This window comes from Macrosteles quadrilineatus, unplaced genomic scaffold (genome assembly GCF_028750875.1).
Source record: "Macrosteles quadrilineatus isolate MER2022 unplaced genomic scaffold, UCM_ALF_1.0 Scaffold_9__3_contigs__length_116548681, whole genome shotgun sequence".
NCBI lineage: Eukaryota > Metazoa > Arthropoda > Insecta > Hemiptera > Cicadellidae > Macrosteles > Macrosteles quadrilineatus.
Window position 1 is genome coordinate 24,539,080 of NW_026542602.1, and position 21,156 is coordinate 24,560,235.

The 21,156-nt window shown below is 34.4% G+C and overlaps 1 protein-coding gene across 1 annotated transcript in view; it reads right to left on the bottom strand.

The window, feature by feature from the left end:
* LOC129003290 (phorbol ester/diacylglycerol-binding protein unc-13-like) overlaps positions 1-21,156 on the bottom strand; it is a 177,856-nt gene that overhangs the window by 88,839 nt on the left and 67,861 nt on the right. Inside the window, exon 3 of the mRNA XM_054431580.1 lies at positions 286-315. Within this exon, the coding sequence (XP_054287555.1) occupies positions 286-315 (30 nt within the window). The remainder of the gene's footprint in view (positions 1-285; positions 316-21,156) is intronic.

The following is a 21,156-nucleotide window of genomic DNA, read 5'->3' on the forward strand; positions in this document are numbered from 1 at the left end:
AATAACGGATAATCTGAAAAAAAAAACAACAAAAAATCATCTGAACACCTCCAAACCCCAATTGTTTCAGATAATCAGCTCTCTACGGTGCTTAATATGCATATAGTAACAAATTACGTACATCTGCATTAGAGCGCTACTGCAACTCAAAACCCGTGCAGATATGCTATAACGATAAAAACTATTTTAAAATACTCTATTTCTGTTGTAACTAATCAGACTATCACTTTTTATGACAAATATTTATTTAAGAATATAGATTCTGTAAAATAATGATATTCTTACCTTGTGCCCCGAAATAGCGAGCTTTCTTGACTGAAACAAAAAAAAACTTTTGTTAATACATAATAAATCAATATATCAAAAAACTAATAATAAGTTATCGTATTCTCGCCTAACATTAACCTTTGGTGCTTGTCGTTCAATATTAAACTCGGTACTTGGTACAGCAGTTACCAAAATAAAATCATAGCATCATTGACTAGGTATATACTATAACATAGCATTAAAAAAATATCACTTAATAATTTTAATTTGTTCTTAACTAAGATTATATGTCAGATGCTTTTATTTCAAACAAAACTATGTAATATTTCTACTTCCGACGGGTAGATTAGCCTCTGGGTAACATATGGGCAGGGGTTGAATTCAATAAAAAAAAAATAAATACTGATTTCTGTCTCTGGGATTAACAGATTGGTAGCCTTGCCTCGGGAGAAAGATAGCGTGATGTTTGGCAAAAGAAACTCTAATGGTGGATTGGTAGTCTAACTTTGAGAGAACAATGGCCAGGTGTGATCTATATATATAAAATCCAATGTATGTATGTATGTTTGTTTGTTTGTTTGTCCTTTATGGACTCCGAAACCGCTCGACAGATTGTAATGAAACTTTCAGACATTATTAAGCATTATTCAAGAATGGTTTGTGTGAAGTTTGGTGCAGATCAGTGAAAAGGGCTCCGCCTCAGTGCCTCTGGAGTTTCTCATGGTAACCTTGTGAGTCATATTTAAATGGAATAAAAGAATCTTAACAGCTGGTTCAACTAAACAATTTGATTCTGTGATGTTCAATAGCATTAAAAAGTTAATAGGTTTACCAACAGGGTACAGCACTATTATTTTAGCGAAATTCCCTATAGGGAAGTAGCTATTACCGTAGGTCTCATGGTAAGACCTAGGCCCGGGACCGATTTACTTTTTCATTTTGATGTCCCCAGAGGCCAAAAACACCATTCGTTCAAATTTTTATATATCTATATATAGAGATATATATATGTGTCCATCCGCACGATAACTTGAGTAATTTTTGTCCGATTTTGATAAAATTTGGTTTGAAGGTGTAAGGCGGGATAAACTCGAACGAGTTCGCGAACCAGCATGATCAGACTATGGGAACGGGGGTTTACGGGGGGTTTTATGGGGTAAAAATAGGTTTTTCCCATTTTTGACAAAAAAAAAAAAATTTGCAAAATCTTTTCAAACCATTTTGTAGAGCTTAAAAAAACAAATAATTTAGTATATTGAAGTGTTATGCGCCTAATGGTTACGGAGAAAATTCCAAAAAAATGTAAATTTTAAATTCCCATGTTATTCTTATGGAGAATGAGTAAACTGTTGTAGTTTGCTTGTTTATAAACATATTTTGATCAAATTTGGAAAATGTTTTTATTTCTTACTAACTATTAACATTTTACAAAAAAAGTTTTACCCTCCCTGATGCAGCAAACCTAAGTACCTGTTAAAATAATTCTATTTAAATAGGAAATAAATGTTAAATTTTTAAGTAGACATTTTAGTGTAAATTCAATCAGACATATGGAAATTCGCTTAGTCTGCAGGTTTGCTGCGGCGGCGGTATTTTTAAATTTATGACAACAGCTAATTTGCAACCAAAAGGTGAGTGAACGTAGCGAACGAACTTCAAACTGGAGGCGAGTTAGCGTAGTGAACGATCTAACCTGAAGGCAAGTGAGCGCAGCGAACGAGCTCCAATCCAAAGGTAGCAAATGAACTTCAACCAGGACGTGATTGAGCCAGGCGAACGAGCTCATCATGAAAATTAACGAGCATTGACACAAAACCACATTACGACAGGACAACGTCTGGGCAGGGGTTGAATTCAATAAAAAAAAATAAATACTGATTTCTGTCTCTGGGATTAACAGATTGGTAGCCTTGCCTCGGGAGAAAGATAGCGTGATGTTTGGCAAAAGAAACTCTAATGGTGGATTGGTAGTCTAACTTTGAGAGAACAATGGCCAGGCATGATGTTTGATAAAAGAAACACTAACGGTGGATTGGTATTCTAGCCTCGAGAGAACAATGGCCAGGTGTGATGATTGATAAAAGAAACACTACCGGTGGATTGGTATTCTAGCCTAGTGTTAACGACAGCGAGGCGTGAGGTTTGATAAAAGAAACACAAACGGTGGATTGGTATTCTAGCCTCGGGTTAACAATAGCGAGGCGTGAGGTTTGATAAAAGAAACTCTAACGGTGGATTGGTATTCTAGCCTCGAGAGAACAATGGCCAGGTGTGATGATTGATAAAAGAAACACTACCGGTGGATTGGTATTCTAGCCTAGGGTTAACGACAGCGAGGCGTGAGGTTTGATAAAAGAAACACAAACGGTGGATTGGTATTCTAGCCTCGAGAGAACAATGGCCAGGTGTGATGTTTGATACCAGAAACACTAACGGTGGATTGGTATTCTAGCCTCGGGTTAACAATAGCGAGGCGTGCGGTTTGAAAAAAGAAACACTAACGGTGGATTGGTATTCTAGCCTCGAGAGAACAATGGCCAGGTGTGATGATTGATAAAAGAAACACTACCGGTGGATTGTTATTCTAGCCTAGGGTTAACGACAGCGAGGCGTGAGGTTTGATAAAAGAAACACAAACGGTGGATTGGTATTCTAGCCTCGAGAGAACAATGTCCATGCGTGATGTTTGATACCAGAAACACTAACGGTGGATTGGTATTCTAGCCTCGAGAGAACAATGTCCATGCGTGATGTTTGATACCAGAAACACTAACGGTGGATTGGTATTCTAGCCTCGGGTTAACAATAGCGAGGCGTGCGGTTTGATAAAAGAAACACTAACGGTGGATTGGTATTCTAGCCTCGAGAGAACAATGGCCAGGTGTGATGATTGATAAAAGAAACACTACCGGTGGATTGGTATTCTAGCCTAGGGTTAACGACAGCGAGGCGTGAGGTTTGATAAAAGAAACACAAACGGTGGATTGGTATTCAAGCCTCGAGAGAACAATGGCCATGCGTGATGTTTGATACCAGAAACACTAACGGTGGATTGGTATTCTAGCCTCGGGTTAACAATAGCGAGGCGTGCGGTTTGATAAAAGAAACACTAACGGTGGATTGGTATTCTAGCCTCGGGTTAACAACAGCGAGGCGTGCGGTTTGATAAAAGAAACCCTAACTGTGGATTGGTATTCTAGCTTCGAGAGAACAATAGCGTGGCGTGAGGTTTGATAAAAAAAAAACACTAACGGTGGAATGGTATTCTAGTCTCGAGAGAACAATGGCCAGGTGTGATGTTTGATAAAAGAAACACTACCGGTGGATTGGTATTCTAGCCTAGGGTTAACGACAGCGAGGCGTGAGGTTTGATAAAAGAAACACAAACGGTGGATTGGTATTCAAGCCTCGAGAGAACAATGGCCATGCGTGATGTTTGATACCAGAAACACTAACGGTGGATTGGTATTCTAGCCTCGGGTTAACAATAGCGAGGCGTGCGGTTTGATAAAAGAAACACTAACGGTGGATTGGTATTCTAGCCTCGAGATAATAATGGCCAAGCGTGATGTTTGATAAAAGAAACACAAACGGTGGATTGGTATTCTAGCCTCGAGATAATAATGGCCAAGCGTGATGTTTGATAAAAGAAACACTAATGGTGGATTGGTATTCTAGCCTCGAGATAATAATGGACAGGCGTGATGTTTGATAAAAGAAACACAAACGGTGGATTGGTATTCTAGCCTCGAGATAATAATGGCCAAGCGTGATGTTTGATAAAAGAAACACTAATGGTGGATTGGTAGTCTAACTTTGAGAGAACAATGGCCAGGCATGATGTTTTGATAAAAGAAACACTAACGGTGGATTGGTATTCTAGCCTCGAGAGAACAATGGCCAGGTGTAATGATTGATAAAAGAAACACTACCGGTGGATTGGTATTCTAGCCTAGGGTTAACGACAGCGAGGCGTGAGGTTTGATAAAAGAAACACAAACGGTGGATTGGTATTCAAGCCTCGAGAGAACAATGGCCATGCGTGATGTTTGATACCAGAAACACTAATGGTGGATTGGTATTCTAGCCTCGAGATAATAATGGCAAGCGTGATGTTTGATAAAAGAAACACAAACGGTGGATTGGTATTCTAGCCTCGAGATAATAATGGCCAAGCGTGATGTTTGATAAAAGAAACACAAACGGTGGATTGGTATTCTAGCCTCGAGATAATAATGGCCAAGCGTGATGTTTGATAAAAGAAACACTAATGGTGGATTGGTATTCTAGCCTCGAGATAATAATGGACAGGCGTGATGTTTGATAAAAGAAACACAAACGGTGGATTGGTATTCTAGCCTCGAGATAATAATGGCCAAGCGTGATGTTTGATAAAAGAAACACTAATGGTGGATTGGTATTCTAGCCTCGAGATAATAATGGCCAGGCGTGATGTTTGATAAAAGAAACACAAACGGCAGATTGGTATCCTAGCCTCGGGAGAACAATAGCAAAGCGTGATGTTTGATTCATTGTTTTGTTCACTTAATCTTTTCTCTTTCTACTTTAAAAGCCATTCCCTCCTGCCTCGAATCGGTGAGAAAAACAATTGAAATATTGGTTTTTAGCAAATTTCCTATATTTATTCGAACGAGTTCGCAAACCGAGTCCGATCATTCTGACTATGGGAACGGGTGTTTATGGGGGGTTTAATGAGGTAAAAATTGGATTTTACGTTTTTTGACCTTAAAAACGAAAGATTTATTAAACCCTTTTCAAACCATATTGTAGAGCTACAAAAAAATAATTTAGTATATTAAAGTGTTAATATGCGCCTAATGGTTACGGAGAAATTCCAAAATATTGTAAATTTAAAATTCTTATAATATTCTTACGGAGAATAAGCAAACTGTTGTAGTTTGCTTGTTTATGAATATTTTTTGATAAAATTTGGAAAATGCATTTATTTCTTACTAAAGTATTAACATAAAAAAACAACTTTGTACCCTTGCTGTTTCAGCAAACCTAAGTACTCCTCATACTAATTCTATTTAAACAGAGAAACAATGTGATATTTTTAAGGGTGGCATTTTAATGTTAATCCAATCAGGAGAATGAAAATTAGTCTACAGGTTTGCTGCGGTGAGGGTATTTCATGTATGCCACTAATTTAAAATGTAATGAATATGACTTTTAAAATCCCCATTGTATAATATTACTAAATAACCTTGTATTTTGATGATCAAATAAGCCAAAATATACGAATAAATTAAAGACGTATTTCCTATTAATATTAAGCTTTTCTATAGATCTTTGTTCTAAAACAACGTCATACTAGATGATAACTGTGTATATTTATAAGGTGCAGATCTGTCTAGGATCGAATCTAGGGAAGTCACAACCTATATTTTTATTGAACCAACAATTTAAGGTCAAGGTCTTATGAGGTCATATGACGTGATATGAGGTCATATGGCGTCCTCATTGTGTTATGATTGGATTGCTGAGCTGGTCGACGGGGAATAGTCGGATTTCCCTGGCGAAGCTTCTTGTCACAAATTGAAACTTGGGAGCAATAACCAGCGCTTGAGAGGGGTCAGAACAACACAGTAATAACATCATCAAATATTAGGTCTCATAGTTATGTTTGGTGAATGAACTATGAAATGAAGTAGACGTCCCATCCCATCTTAAATCTATAGCTAGTTGATACAAATAAACTTATCAAACCTAATAAAGAGTTTTCTGGAGTGCGTTACTGATTTCATCTGTATTAACAAAAATTTAACCGGGCCAAACAAAAAGGGAATCAGTAAATCTGTTAAACTATCTAGTAATATCATTCAAAAAAGTATTTTTTAAGGGATAACCTATGAATTTGACGATGACGAATGTTATGAAATAAGCTAGCTAGGAAAAGAAAAACAAAAATTATTAAAAGACCCCCTTTAGTTGTAAATTAAGTTAAATAGAAACATATATTTGATATTGAAAAATAAATTATTAAAGGTATTAGTTTAGTTTGTTTTCTTTATGAAAACTATTTTATTTATATTTGAAAAAATATCCAATTTATGTGTTAAATCACAGGAAAGATTTGTTTAAATAAATAATTTTGTAGCCCTGTACTAAATGATAAATAAATTTTTTTGTTAAATAATTGATACAAAGTTTTGAACTGATCCTTTTGAAAAAAAAAAAAATGGCCAATGTTTTTTCTACTTTATTTTTGTTATTCAGGACAAGATGTTAACATAAGTTAGAAAAATAAAATATTTCTCCTAAAACCAAACAGGATTTTAATATACAATTTTCAACACGGCCACTACTTTATAAACTTTTTATATGGGTCAAACAATATGGAACACACTTTGTGGGACAGGCACGCATGAAGTTGACAACCCGTTTTTCATTTTGAAGCTTACTTTTCTAAAAAAGAATATGATGTTTCTGGAGTCAGTTATTTTGTAGGCCATTAGTTAAATCAAAATATACAACACAGGCCGATTGTTATCTTTGTAAGAGTTCAAATTTTAATACATCGTATTTGTGCATAGCACCATATGAAATAAAAGCTTCTTTGACATGTCAATGAACAAATTAGAATTTTTGTAAGTAAGCAAATTAAATGAGCAAGTTATCTTATTAAGTTCACATTCAACTTTTAAAATTTGTTAAGGCTCCTAGACATACAACTTACTGCGTTTATAATAGAACCCTCCTCTTGACTTACAAACAGTTTTTGTTTGGTTAATCTATGGGATTTTCCAGCTATTCGTGATATGTTAATCATAGAAACTACTATTCATTATAGAAAATATATTGTAATACATATCCCTTGCAAAATCTGTTGTCTACGCCATTGGGTTTGACTTTTGACGTTATTTGACTTTTCCAACCTGAGGTTAAAAATATCAAGTTTCAAAGGCGCTAGTCTTCTAGTTGTATAGCGAATTTATTCAATAAATATTATAAATGAACCTTATTTCACTTAGGTTCACCGATTCAAGCAGTTTTAGTTAGTTTTGACGTCATATTACCTTGTAAACTGATTGATGGATGGTGTAATGGGCAAAGTCGTTACACAAATCTCGCAAACTGGCATGTCATGAACCCTAGTTATATATAAGTACAGGATATCACGTACTATTTCATTCTCAGCCATCATAAACTAGAGAGTTACCAAGCGTTTACTGATCAAAAGCTTTATAGCTCGTTCTCAGGTTACGCTTCTCCCACGCTCTGAGAAAATACGTTGCCTTTTCTTCAGTTAACGAACCCGGATCACAGTAATATTGTGACTTTCACACTTCCTCAAAGATTATGTTTTGATTACAGTAATTTTATCGGTGTTTCAACTTTTACCTCGGGGTTGTTTCGTCCCAAGGTTATTGACCTTTACGCATTGGGTTTTAAGCACTTTTAACGTATGGTATTTATATACAGGTTGTCCCACGAAGGGGTTTAAACATGTTTATATTACTTGCCCATTTATGCGCCGAACATTTTGAAAGTTTACATAATTTATAAAGTAGGTTTTAAAAGTATTCTGGAAAAAGTCAACTCCCTATCTCTTGTAGAAACAAAATGGCGGCAAATTGAAAAAGTTTACTTTCAGCACATTAAAAATAGTTTTTTTTTTGTAAAATTTTTTATTATCACATCTTACAAGGTCTATCCCTATCACATCCTAGGGATATAAGACTTTTTATCAGGAAAATAGAACATAGCCTTATGAAAAACCTAAAAGTAGAGTACAACATTATTCAAACTGTGAGCCATCATTTGTTAATAAATAAATCAATTTCGTATAATTAGTTAATAAAAACATTTGATATGCCACAATTTTGCTTCTACGAGGGTTAGGTAGCTGAAAGTTTCCCAGAATATTTTTAAAACATACTTTATAAATTATGTAAAGTATCAAAAATTTCGGTCCATAAATAGTCACAAAATATAAAGTCAAACGTTTCTCCTTTATAAATTGTAAGTAAATCTAGGTTTCTATTATTCTGTGATAAAATTGACAAATAATATTCATAACATACGAATTCCTAATGGATATTTAGCACTTTGACTTTCTACTGTTAATGACCACGAGTATATATAATATTTCTCCAAACATTCCTGAAGACCGGTATCAGGCCTATTAGTCGAAATCGATCACCTTTATTTCCTCAATTATATTTTACATAGATAGTTGATAGTATCAACGTAGATAAGTTGAGCAAAATGTTAGAGAAAATACAGCAATATTTCGTGTCTTCAAAGATATTTTAAATAAAACTCGTTTAAGTTGTTTGATACTCAAATTAGATTATACATAAAATTATTGACGTTTGTATACGACGAATTCCTCGTATCAGTTTGCAATTGTATTTTTAGAATGTTGACAAATTCCAAAGGAAAGTTTTATTCTAACTGAGGGTAATTTGTAATATTTCCGAGGGTGTTGCAAGGAAGAAATCGCGTGCTGTAATCACGAGACCTGCTAAGCCCCTAAAGAATTTTTAATATGATTGGATTGTTAATGATAGATAATCTTGTACAATATATAGCAAAACAGGTTACACCCTAAAAAATCATCTTCACCACGGCAATAATAGCTAATTTGAAACACTACGAAACTAAATGATGATTCATAAAGTGCTTCACATTTTTTCACTACGTGAAATCAGTGGTTATTTCACAATGTATTTACAACTCTACAATACTTTGCAACCCCCTAATTACAAATCCAAATAATTTACATCAGTGTGTTTTAATTCCCTCGTGGATACTGGATGTAAATTATCTGTTTGGTTAATCTGAGTTTGATCCAATTATAGAATTGTGCTAATAATGTTTATTAAATCAGACCAATAGCAATCCCTCCCAACGCAGGTTAGAAGCTCACACGCCATGTTTAATCTACTGATGGACGTCATCATAGCTTATATTAATGACCTGTCAATAATGATTTAGTGCTCTGATTACCAACATTGGTTTGATCTCACTTTCTTGTAACCCGTTCAAAAAACATTTAATCGCCTCGTTAGGATTTTTTTTTATTTTGGAAGAATTAGCCCATTGATTAATTAATCACTATAAATTAAAAGCATACCTTACAGCTTATAGCATCACTTATTTGAGTTTTTCGGTAACAATAAATTTTGAATTGCAGTAAATGCATTTTCTTTCAATTGGTCGTATCGAAACATGTATCATTTATTAATATTTGTAAACAAACTAGTTGGTTTGATTAATTTTACTTTTATTATTTAATAGTGTTAACAGTAACCTTTCGAACCCATTTCTAATTCTCCCCCTAAGACATTGAAAAATGATAATAGCTATGAAATAAATGAACTTATTCGATGCATTAGTCATATTGCCTGGATCCAATTAAATGAAACTATTCAGCAAGATTATATTGATAACAAACACTTAGGTTAGGCTATAAAATAGATTAAGTTAGGTTATGAGCAACACTCGTCATATAAAAAATTATAAGTATATGATAAATAGCTTAAGTCTCAAAGGTTATGGCAAATGAAAAATACCACAATCGTTGTAACTTGAATATCAAGACTATCTTTTTAATCGTAGTCATTCATAAAGTATAGGTGAAATTATAAGATTCATGTCAAAATACTTTATCAAGTAAATTATAACAATTAATTTGTTATGAAATACTATATTTTAAAAAGTAAAGTAATTCAGAACTATAGACAGTACTTTAAACTGACTATAACAGAATCTTGCTTAATTGGTTAAATTAGTGAAAATACAACTTCATGGATTTATGTTTTATTTAAAAACGTACTTCATTATTTGAGATTCTTGTATCAACTAGTCAAAAGACTAGGGCCATAGGAGATTAATGCAAAGGATATATGAGGTTATTTTTCATAGGGAATCTACAGTCAAATGTTATTTCACAATTCCTTGCGAAATTGCATCATCCCTCCCAGGGTGATACAGATACAGATCATAGTCGGTGTTTCCCGCAGACGGATAGAAAGTTATGAGGAAATAACCTGACTAAATTTATCTTGCTGCCTTCCTCCTTATAACCACCCTTGCGTTTCATATCAGAGTTGTAGTTCTGCATATTACATTGATCTCACGTAATGAACCATAATACCAAACTGTATTTTGTTTTATTTAATCAAGTAACCCTAAAGCATTTTTAAATTGGCAGTGTATAATCGTATATTTGATCTTATACGTCTAATATATGTAGGAACTCTTGTATCTTAAACTTAATTATTTATTTATTTAAATTTGATAACAGAAATATTATGTTTTAAGTATAGATATAAATCGTGGTATGAAAAGTATCAGTAAGATTAATACCCGTTCGGCCCAACCGCGATACCAGTGACGAATGTAAATATTTTGTATTAATAGAGAATTTGTAGTGTTGGTGTTAGTTACATGAAGAAAGAAGACACCCTGAAGATGCCACACAAGCTGATGCTACTTACTTAAAGTGAATACAAGAACAAAGGCTTGTTCTTCAGCAATGGTAAAAAAAGATAATCAATATAATTAAAGTTCTTGAATCTGGAATAGAACTGGGATAAGGTGGATATTTCCCGTTTGAACCAAAGGTCCCATTGATCTTGAAGGCTTAAACAAAACTTGTAAGTGTCACATCACTTTTATTGAAACATGCGAGTTAGATTTGACCAAATATTGACGCTTTTCATTCCTATGTCGGTTTCAGCAACTTTTAATAAAAATGTTTCAGCCAACTAGAAACAAGGTGTTCTTAATTGAAATACCGCATTCTTCGTGATGCTCTAGCCATAACTATTTTGACTTTACTAACCTAAAATAACAACTTATTGTAACTATAAAATTTAGTTTATCCTCATAATCTATACAATGATAATAATATAATCTAAATAAAAAATAAAATAAAATATATCAAACAAACCAACAGTAACACTGAGACTTATTTCACTAGTTTCTGTTGGTAAAATCAGTCTATTGCTGGCCCACTAGAAGGTATATACTTCATTCAATGTCAAATGCCAACGATATAATTACCTTTCATATTAATTTCTATATATAATATGCGCAAAAATATGGTCGAACGTTATGAATATGCCAATCATCAAAACAATTAGGATACCTTCAAAAACAACTTTCCCCGGACAGTAGGCTCGAAACATTAAAAACAAAACCTTAGAGTCCAAACTTGTTACGTATCAAGTACTGTGAAAGGCCGATTTATGTTTCACGGTGGTAGTTAATTCAACTCAGTAATTGATATTCGTCCCGCTATTCTGCTGCTATTATTAAGGCGGGTTTCCAGCACCAATAACCTCCAATTACAAGAATAGATCGCCGTCCGTCAGCCGCCATCACGCACCCTTCATTCTCATCTTGTAGCTTGGAAAACTCAGCCAAGAAAAGATTATTATGGATCAGGTGTTTTAGGATTGGGTAAATCATTTTTTGAAGTAATGATCACGTTACGTAGCACTATTGAAGACTTAATTAGAATTCATATGGATATATTTGATGATCAAAGTTGATACATTATCATGTCCATATCATAAGGTATTTTAAACAGGAAGTTTAGGTGTAATTATTATTCGATGAATTCAAAGACAAATCTTGTTAAACAGACGTTGGTGTGATTGGCTTAAAGCTATCAAACACGGTTATACATGGTAATAATATGGTTTCCATTGACTCTCTCTTGACACTTTTTCATAAAAGGTATGATTTAAGTATTATAGTCTGCTGGTAGTATTGAAGGCTACCATGCAGCTTAAATATCCAGCAGTTTTCTAATTTGGCAATTCACCCAACATAACTGTTTGTATACCTAAACTGTATACAACATAGTATATTATAAGGCCAAGAACACTAACTATCCAGTTCAACCTTAAAACTTAACAGAATGCGTGCACTCACAGGAATTGCAATACAGATAACATGAAGCTTTATCTATGTAGAACTAATGCTGCTGAAATCTGGAACAGCACTTAGGAAGCTTTAGTGCACAGTGACTGACCTTTGCCCTTAAGCATGGAATGGGCGACATAGACAAAGCTCTCAGCAAAGAACTTTGCTGGCGCCTTCTTAGAAAATTCACTAAGTCATTGCTGATGGTTGGATTTTCCTTTTGTCTTATAAGTTAGGATCAACGGATTAGTTTTGTTCAATTTAGGGCTAGGATCGAATATCACGATATTTTGTTGTAAAATGAGGTAGGATGATGCTAAAGCTAGTCAGGTTTGCCTCCTTTTACAAATAAAAATCATTATATTTCAGCTATTTTTTTTTCGATCTTTTTTATCTTAGTATCGTTAGATAGGAAATAAAAAATACTAAATAAAAGTATTCTTTCCATAAAACCAGCCATATTTTAGTAACTTAAGTTTAAAGATTTTAAATTACCACCATTTATTAATTTTAAAGAGAATTACATAATATTTTTATTGCCTCATGATACAAATAATGTATGTGAATAGTTTGATTTCCATAGCTTGAATTCTTGAGATATAAATTGTTTTGTTAAACAAATATTGCGGCTAGTGGCTAAACACAATTTTTTGACCCACGTTTATATGAACTTTTTGTGTTTGGATTGATTAGTACGTTCAACCCCTGAAGTTTGTGACACCCCTTTATAAACACCCTGTAGAGTGAGTTTTGCATTTTTCCACTAAACTTCATATCATAATCACAAACTGTACTAGCGTTAAGCTAATGGAAAATATGTAACCCATATAAACATGCTTAAAAATAATTGAAAATGCATTAAAATTTCCCATTTTTACGATTGGAGGTGTCTACTCACACTATCCAATGTCTATTGCATAGCATGCAGATTCATCAACTGTTTATTTATTTGTCTCACCATTGTCCCATGTAAACTAATGAAAACGTCGTACATAATTGCTCATCTAATGCGGTGAGTACGTATGTGAAAGGAAATGTATTTCAGGTGGAATGACTGTTGTTCATCAGTACAATGAAAGAATGGTAATTGTAAGAGGTTTACCATGGTAATTATACTTGGAACTTCATCCAATTCAAAAGTTTAGTATACATTAACATAAAACTGTTATCCACTTGTGGAGCAAATTGAACTTTAAATGCCGTGTCTGGGGAAATTGTACAAAGTTAGGTTGACCTACATGCTCTTATGTCAATGGGGTAGTTTCTTTTAAAGGCTGTAGCTTGTTTATTGCCATCTGTATTAAGCTGCTCCAATGACTAAATTGACATAGTTAATTTGTGTTATATATGTTTTCTATTAGTGAATTTTTCTATATGGAAGTAGCTATCGTATGAGGAACAGTACGACCTAGACCTGCGATCGATTAACATTTAGTTTTGATGTTCCCAGAGGCCAAAACATTATTTGTTAAAATGTCTATATATTACTGTATGTGTCTGTGTCCGTAAACATGGTAACTCGAGTTATCTTGGCCCAATTTTGATGAATTAAATGTGGCAAAAAAGTGCATGGTTTTCCAAATTTTACCCTTAAAAAATAAAACTGTCCCATCTTCTATCAAGTAGGGCTAGAAAACAAACATGTTTGCTTATTGACACGTTGTTGTAGAATTTAACATTACGGAGATCATTCCTAATAACTACACTTTTCTTCAATACAATTTTATTTTCTTAGAGAAGAAGTGAACTGTTTTAGTTTGCTTATTTAGGGGAATATCTTAATAACATTTTATTTAGTATTTCATAATTTACTCCTATGAACACATTTCACAGAAATAACACCATTTCCTTCAATATAGCTAACCTAAGCGATCGTTACTTATAATTTTATGTAAAATTTTATGTATGTTTTATGTAATGTGATAAGTTTAAGGACATATTTTAGTCATCTAATCAGATAAATGAAAATTCACTTAGTCTGAAGTTTGCTGCGGCGGAAGTATTTATAGAACTCTCTTTATTTCAAATATAATAACAGGTTAATTAATTCTAATCGTGTTTAAAACTTTTAAATTACCTATTTAGTGTTATAATAAAAAAGACGATAGTAACCAATACCTATTATGGCTGCTAGGCTTCGCATAAATGAATTGCTCCGTTAAGTTGAATAATTGGAATGTGCTTCTTACCAATTGATGATCTCCGTCCAATACGCAAAATGTCTAATCATATCTTGTGTCTAGGTAAAAAAGTTATTTTTATTTAATAAAGAATTTTTTATAAGCTGCCTATAAGTCTTAATACAAAAGACTATTTCGTAAATACAGTACTCGCATTGTTTACCTTAGAAGGCGAAGGGAAGGTCGATAAGACTACAATAGGAAGCCATATGAAGCTTGTGCCGCAGTATATTAATACACACGCAACGGCTAAGCTGTATTCGAGATGTGGTAGCAAGCGGCCAAAAGCATATTTCAGGTTTAAGTAATAAAAAGCATATACAATATACCACATCATATGTTTAGGATGAGAATGGATTCGTATATATTGTGCTGATTACACGTATTCATATATATATTACTTATTTAATGAGCAAGTAGTGGTGACCTGGTGGAAACGCGCGTAACAGCTGTCGGGCAGATGTTAGCAGATGTTACAAAGTTAATTAGTTTAAAGGGCATAATGCGGAAATGACGTAGAGTTGGGTTTTATGCGGGTGGTTGGGGTCCTACGTCACTTGTGACGTATGTGGGTAGTGACGTAGGTTGTTGAGATCATTTGTGGGTGTTTAAAAGAATGGGAAACTACTTTACACTTATAAGTGTAGGATAGCTTCTTTCTTTTGTTTATTGGTTATTTATAGAAAACACAGAACCTTGCAGGAAAAAGTATCAAAGATACGATTTGGATTAGTTTCTCGTAATACACTGTACTAGTAGAAAAGGATTATGCAAGACTTGTAACATATACTTTGGTGAGATTGTAATTACAAGTCAAAACTGCAGACTTTGAATGTATGCTCAACCCAGTGCAGTCTAACAGCAGTGAAGAGGACCATACAGGAAAATAAGATTTCGATTAGTTTCTCGTGATTTTGTTGTCAGCTCATGACGACAAAAGATTCGTTTGTAATGGTGGCATTAGGACTTTGCTGTGGGGACATTACAAAACACCTGAGAATTAAAAGATGGAGAACGAGGTTAAGTTTGACTAAACTCGAGTGTAAATGGAATAAGTCAGAAATAGAGACTTGAGTGTAAGATTGGAAATAGCTGAAAAATTGATTGCCAAACCAAACTTTATAGATCGAACAGTGTACAATGAGGTCTTGGGAAGGTCATCTTTTCTTTTCTTTACAGAACAACTGGCAGCTGTACATATGAGTAAGACGAAACTTCTATTCAACAAAGCAATCTACTCTACATCGAGTTTATTTGATTCATCCACCGTTGGTGTTAATGGTTGTTTATATCTAAAATTTGGTACTTTTAAACAATGTCCAAATTCAAACTATCCCCCTTAACTGACGTGTCTAGTCTACGTACCGTACAGAGAAGTACTTGACCATCTGTCTGTATGATGTACAAACGGTTGTATTCAGTCTGTGTGATAATCAGAAAGAAAACCTGAGCTCACTGACTGTGCAACAAGTCGGTAGAGCAGTACACTACTGTTGAATGCAAAATAAAAAAAGGAAGCTAGCCTACAGTTGTAATGATGGCATTAGGACTTTGACAATGGAAATAGCTGCATCGACCGAACCATTTACAATGAAAACTTAGTAGGCATTCATATGAGTAAAACCACAGTGATGTTAAACAAACCATTGAGCTTAATAAGATTGCATTATCAACTCATGATGATAAAAGATACATCTTATCCAATGGGATAAGTTCCTTACCATGGGGACACTCAAAAATTCCACAAGAAGAATTCGTCGAGATGGAAGAAGAACACTCGCTTTTGACAGACTAAGCTTGAAGTAATTTGCATAAGGGGGGTCTCCATAGCACAGGGTTATTTGGTCTAGACCTGTGTGAACCTCTTTCCCCCTGATTTTAAACAAACCAATCTATATTGGTATGTCCATATTAGATTTGAGCAAAGTACGAATGTATGACTTTTACTACGATATTATGAAGTCCCAACCGTTTGGTGTTCATATATAAAATTTGGTACTTTTAAACAATTTCCCAGTTGAAATTACCCCCATTAGCTTATCTGCTACGTGCCGTACAGAGTATAACTGTCCACCTGCCTGTATGATGTACAAAAAGGTTGTATTCAGTAGAGCAGTACACTACTGTTGAATGCAAAAAACTTGAACCCGCATTAATCGTTCCGTTGGTGGACACACACACACACACACACACACACACACACCTGCGGGCGGTGTGGGTAAAGCAGTACGCTACTTTGAATTTGAACTATCTAAGTCGGTAATGTAGCACTGTATGAAAAAATATTTCCAACTCTAAACATTCTTGATCACAGTTTAGTATTACTTTTAATTCTGTAGGTTAATGCTGCTCTGTAAGCGGTAGTTGTTTAATACCGGAGATCTGGAAATACAATGACGGAGACAATATTTATTCAAAGAAGCTCTCTCCCTCCTTGTATCGTAGTGGGAGTAGCGTGAGTCCTTGATCTAAGAGGTTTGCGGGTTCGATCCCTACCAATCATAAAAAAACGTTATATTTTTATTTTATTTTATACATATCTACTTGCTGTAGTTCATAACAAATGCAAAACAAATGATAATTCATGTATCGAATGTTAAAAACAGTTAAAAGAAGGCTTAATTAGAACTTTACAGTTGAGTATAAAAAATGGCCTTTGTAAAGGCCACCAATGTTAAATGTTAAATTTACATTTCGTAGGTGTTTTGTACTCTTGGGATGAGAGGTAATCTAAATGATGTTTGTTTCTAGCGGTTGGTAGTTTATGAAGCTATGTATGAACTAGAGGTTCACGGGTTCGATCCTTACCAATCACCAAAACGCTTAATTTACTGTTGATGTAATATGTTGATTTTTGGTATGGTATCGTATCGTATCGTAGTGGTAGTAGTGTGAGTCCTTGATCTCAGAGGTTTGCGGGTTCGATTCCCACCAATCACAAACAAAACATTATATATTTTTATTTTATTTTATACATATCTACTTGCTGTAGTCCATAACAAATGCAAAACAAAAATGATAATTCATGTATCCAATGTTAAAAACAACTGAAAGAAGGCTTAAGTGGAACTTTACCGTTGAGCATAAAAAATGGTCTTTGTAAAGGCCACCAAATGTTGGATGTTAAATTTACATTTCGTAGGTGTTATGTACTCTTGGGATGATGGGTGGTCTGAATTTATGTTTCATCCTAGTAGTTGGCTGTGTATGAGCCAGAAGTTCACGGGTTCGAGCCTTACCAATTACCAAACGTTTAATTTACAGTTGGAGTAATATGTTGATTTTTGGAGAAACTAATTTTAAGTATCTCTATTTGCACCGAGAATTGAAAAAATAACTGCTGCCTTACTGATAACCTATGTTAAGTAATATAGGCCTAAGTTGGCTTATTTTATTTCTTTGATTTGAGGCATCCCCCTGTGGGATAAATTTTAATTCCTTTTACTTACATATAAAATAAACACTTTAAAACAATTTCCAGGTTTTCGAGAATGATTTAAAGGCACGGCAAATGTTTTAGCTAATTTTACTGGTCTAAGTGGTCAGCAAACTGGTTTTTAGTGGACGGTAAACACTAAAACAAATGCATTTCGCTAATGCAAGTGTTTCATACAAGCACAAGATGCTAAAAGCTCTAGTAAAAATTAATAAAAATTCCACGATCGAATAAACAAAATCTTGAATAAAATCCCTACAGAGCTGTCGGGGTTTACTTAATATAATCGAACGGAGAATTTATCACGATACGGTTTAAAACAAATTTTATATTAATATTCGTAGCTGATTGTTCGAATCAACCTACTCCCAAGACTTGGTTCTTTCACCCGCCAAGAAAAAACAAAAAAAAACGGGGTTTAGAACTCAGATGACGAGTCTCGGGGTATTTAAACAACGAATTAACTCAAATAAATGTACGCAACACTTATTCGTTAAGCGAACGGAACAAATGTACTTTCGTAGCTAATTGATCCAAACAAACCGAAATATATCAACCGCTATTCACTGGCAGGTAGGAACTGGTGGGGATTTATACGAGTCGGCAAAACTAAGTTACTAAAATTTAGATATTGAAAATCTAATTTGGAGCTGGTAAAATAAGTGGCAGATGAGTATGCGTAAGTTATAACGGGAAATAAACGTAGCTAACCTTCGTAATAAAATCGTAGCGTTATGTTGCGCGTTGTCGTATACTTCGTGTGAGAGGCTTGTTCGGAGCTAGTAGGCGGTCTGGATGAAAGTATGTGTCAGATTGCTGTTTATTTGAATTTTGTTAACAATACTATTTTTGAGACGGTTAAGGAAGTGGTATTTAACATGTCGCGTGACTAATTGATTATGCTGATTACTTGATTACTTGACTACGCTATTAAAGTTGGGAAAAGCCCTTTCGAATTAGGCTAGAATGGTCTTGATAAGACACTATGGTAGAGTTCTGTAGCTGTCGATAATCTAGAATATTAGAACCAAAAATTAATTTTAATTATATTAGATATTATATAATTTTTATTGAATTTGAGCTTATTTTAATTTTATTTTAAAACAGCTGTACTCCCACGATTGGCGAATGGATCATACTGTAGTAAGCGACTAAGCGTTGGCCGGTCCATCTCCCGGCTGTTTGGCTTTAGAACTGAATAAATTGTAGTACAGTGAATGAATTAATTAAATATTATGCAAGTTATATTCCTAATAATGAACGACAGCAAGAATAAATAAAATACATTTCTGATAAACTACAAACAATTATTCAATAGGCTATACAATTATCCTAGACATTTATCCATACCGTGGTTAAAAGTGGACTTCTATAAGCCTATGTAATTAATTATCCTATATATTAAAAACGTGACAGGGTTTCTTTATTTCACGATTCTGAATCAACCACTTGACGGATTTTCATGATTTTTTTGTGTTGAACGAAAGATCATTTTGAGAACTAGGGAATGTCGAAGCCACAATTTTAGATTAGGGTTTCAGTTTTTTAGAAATTAAGTATAAATTTTCAAAAAATCTAGCAGCCGACGGGCGAGTTTTAAGTCGTTTTAATGGTGGTTTAACTAACAGCTGGTTTCTAACTGTCATTGAAATGTTTATGTTACAAGTTGTTTGTATACAAAAATATTGGATCGTCTGAGTTCGCCTACACACTATTTCACTTTAGAATGTAATTTCTTTGCTACCGTAAAAGATCTATGTTATCAGGGGATTGTTTAGTTATGAACTAAACATTTAATCGTATAATCAAGTTTTGTCATAAATGCAATCCGCCTAAATGCTTAATACTTTAAAATATAAGTGGTTTACGTGTTGATACATCTTTTTCTAAATGTTTGAATATAAGTATACATACATACAGTATTCATAAGTAGTAGTAGTAGTATGCATACAGTACACATTGTATTCGTAATGAAAATGTCAACTGGCGTAGTAGGTCTCCAGAAAACTGACCAGTAAGCTGCGGGATGTCAGTGGAAACCAAAATCTATTCATACCATATCATAACTATCCCAGTACAGTAGTACTGTATGATTCAGAAACTTTATAAAGGGGTATATTCCAAAAGTAGACCAAAAGGCTCGGATCTCAGATGGGCTGGGCAGGCTTTGCATGGCGAAGATAAGATACTTCAACTTATAAAAGTGTATTCAAGGTATAAAAGTACTACAAGGTAGACGACTACTTGGAAGACCAAGTAATGAAAGACATCCTCAGACTGGTATCTTTCTTAGAAATGGCATAAGATGGAAGAGAACGGGAGGCCAGGATCATTTTAGAGGTTTCAGTGGTCAAGGTAAAAATAAGGTATGGTAAGTGATAGTATGCAGTGGAAGGTGGTATGTAGCTACTGTACTCAAAGCCAGGGTGTGTGTGTGTGTGTGTGAATCGGCCACCAAGTTGTGAACTAGCTGTTCTGAATCATATTCAGTTTTAATTGACTACTCGATTCCCGGAAGCATGGCGAAGATAAGATACTTCAACTTATAAAAGTGTATTCAAGGTATAAAAGTACTACAAGGTAGACGACTACTTGGAAGACCAAGTAATGAAAGACATCCTCAGACTGGTATCTTTCTTAGAAATGGCATAAGATGGAAGAGAACGGGAGGCCAGGATCATTTTAGAGGTTTCAGTGGTCAAGGTAAAAATAAGGTATGGTAAGTGATAGTATGCAGTGGAAGGTGGTATGTAGCTACTGTACTCAAAGCCAGGGTGTGTGTGTGTGTGTGTGTGAATCGGCCACCAAGTTGTGAACTAGCTGTTCTGAATCATATTCAGTTTTAATTGACTACTCGATTCCCGGACTTAGGACGGGCCAACAGCTCGTTTACTTATTATTATGGTTGTAACTGGACGTATGTATAGTCCGTGGCTTGGCAATCAAATAAAAGTATTTATATGGGATAGGGTACTGTTATCAACATTTTAAATTACTGAATTGTTACCAAATTACTGTTTCAAAAAATGCAGATTCCATATTCAGCCGAGCCATTAAAATGAGGATTTTCCGAACAATTATTAATATTACAGAATAGTATTTAATGACATACAACTTTTCACATTTCATCAATTATATGTTAGAGTTTTGCTATGGTCAAATCCAAATCGTTTCCCCGTTTAACCAACTATTCCAAAAGAAAAAATAATATGGTGCAACACAAATAAACAACCGATCACCTACCTATAACTTACACTTTACCTTCTTAATGCAACCTTACTTCAAAACACAATGTAGTCACGAATACACTCATAAACCTTGACCTACCTTCCCCACATGCCTAAATTGGATCAGTGTTCAATATGCGTT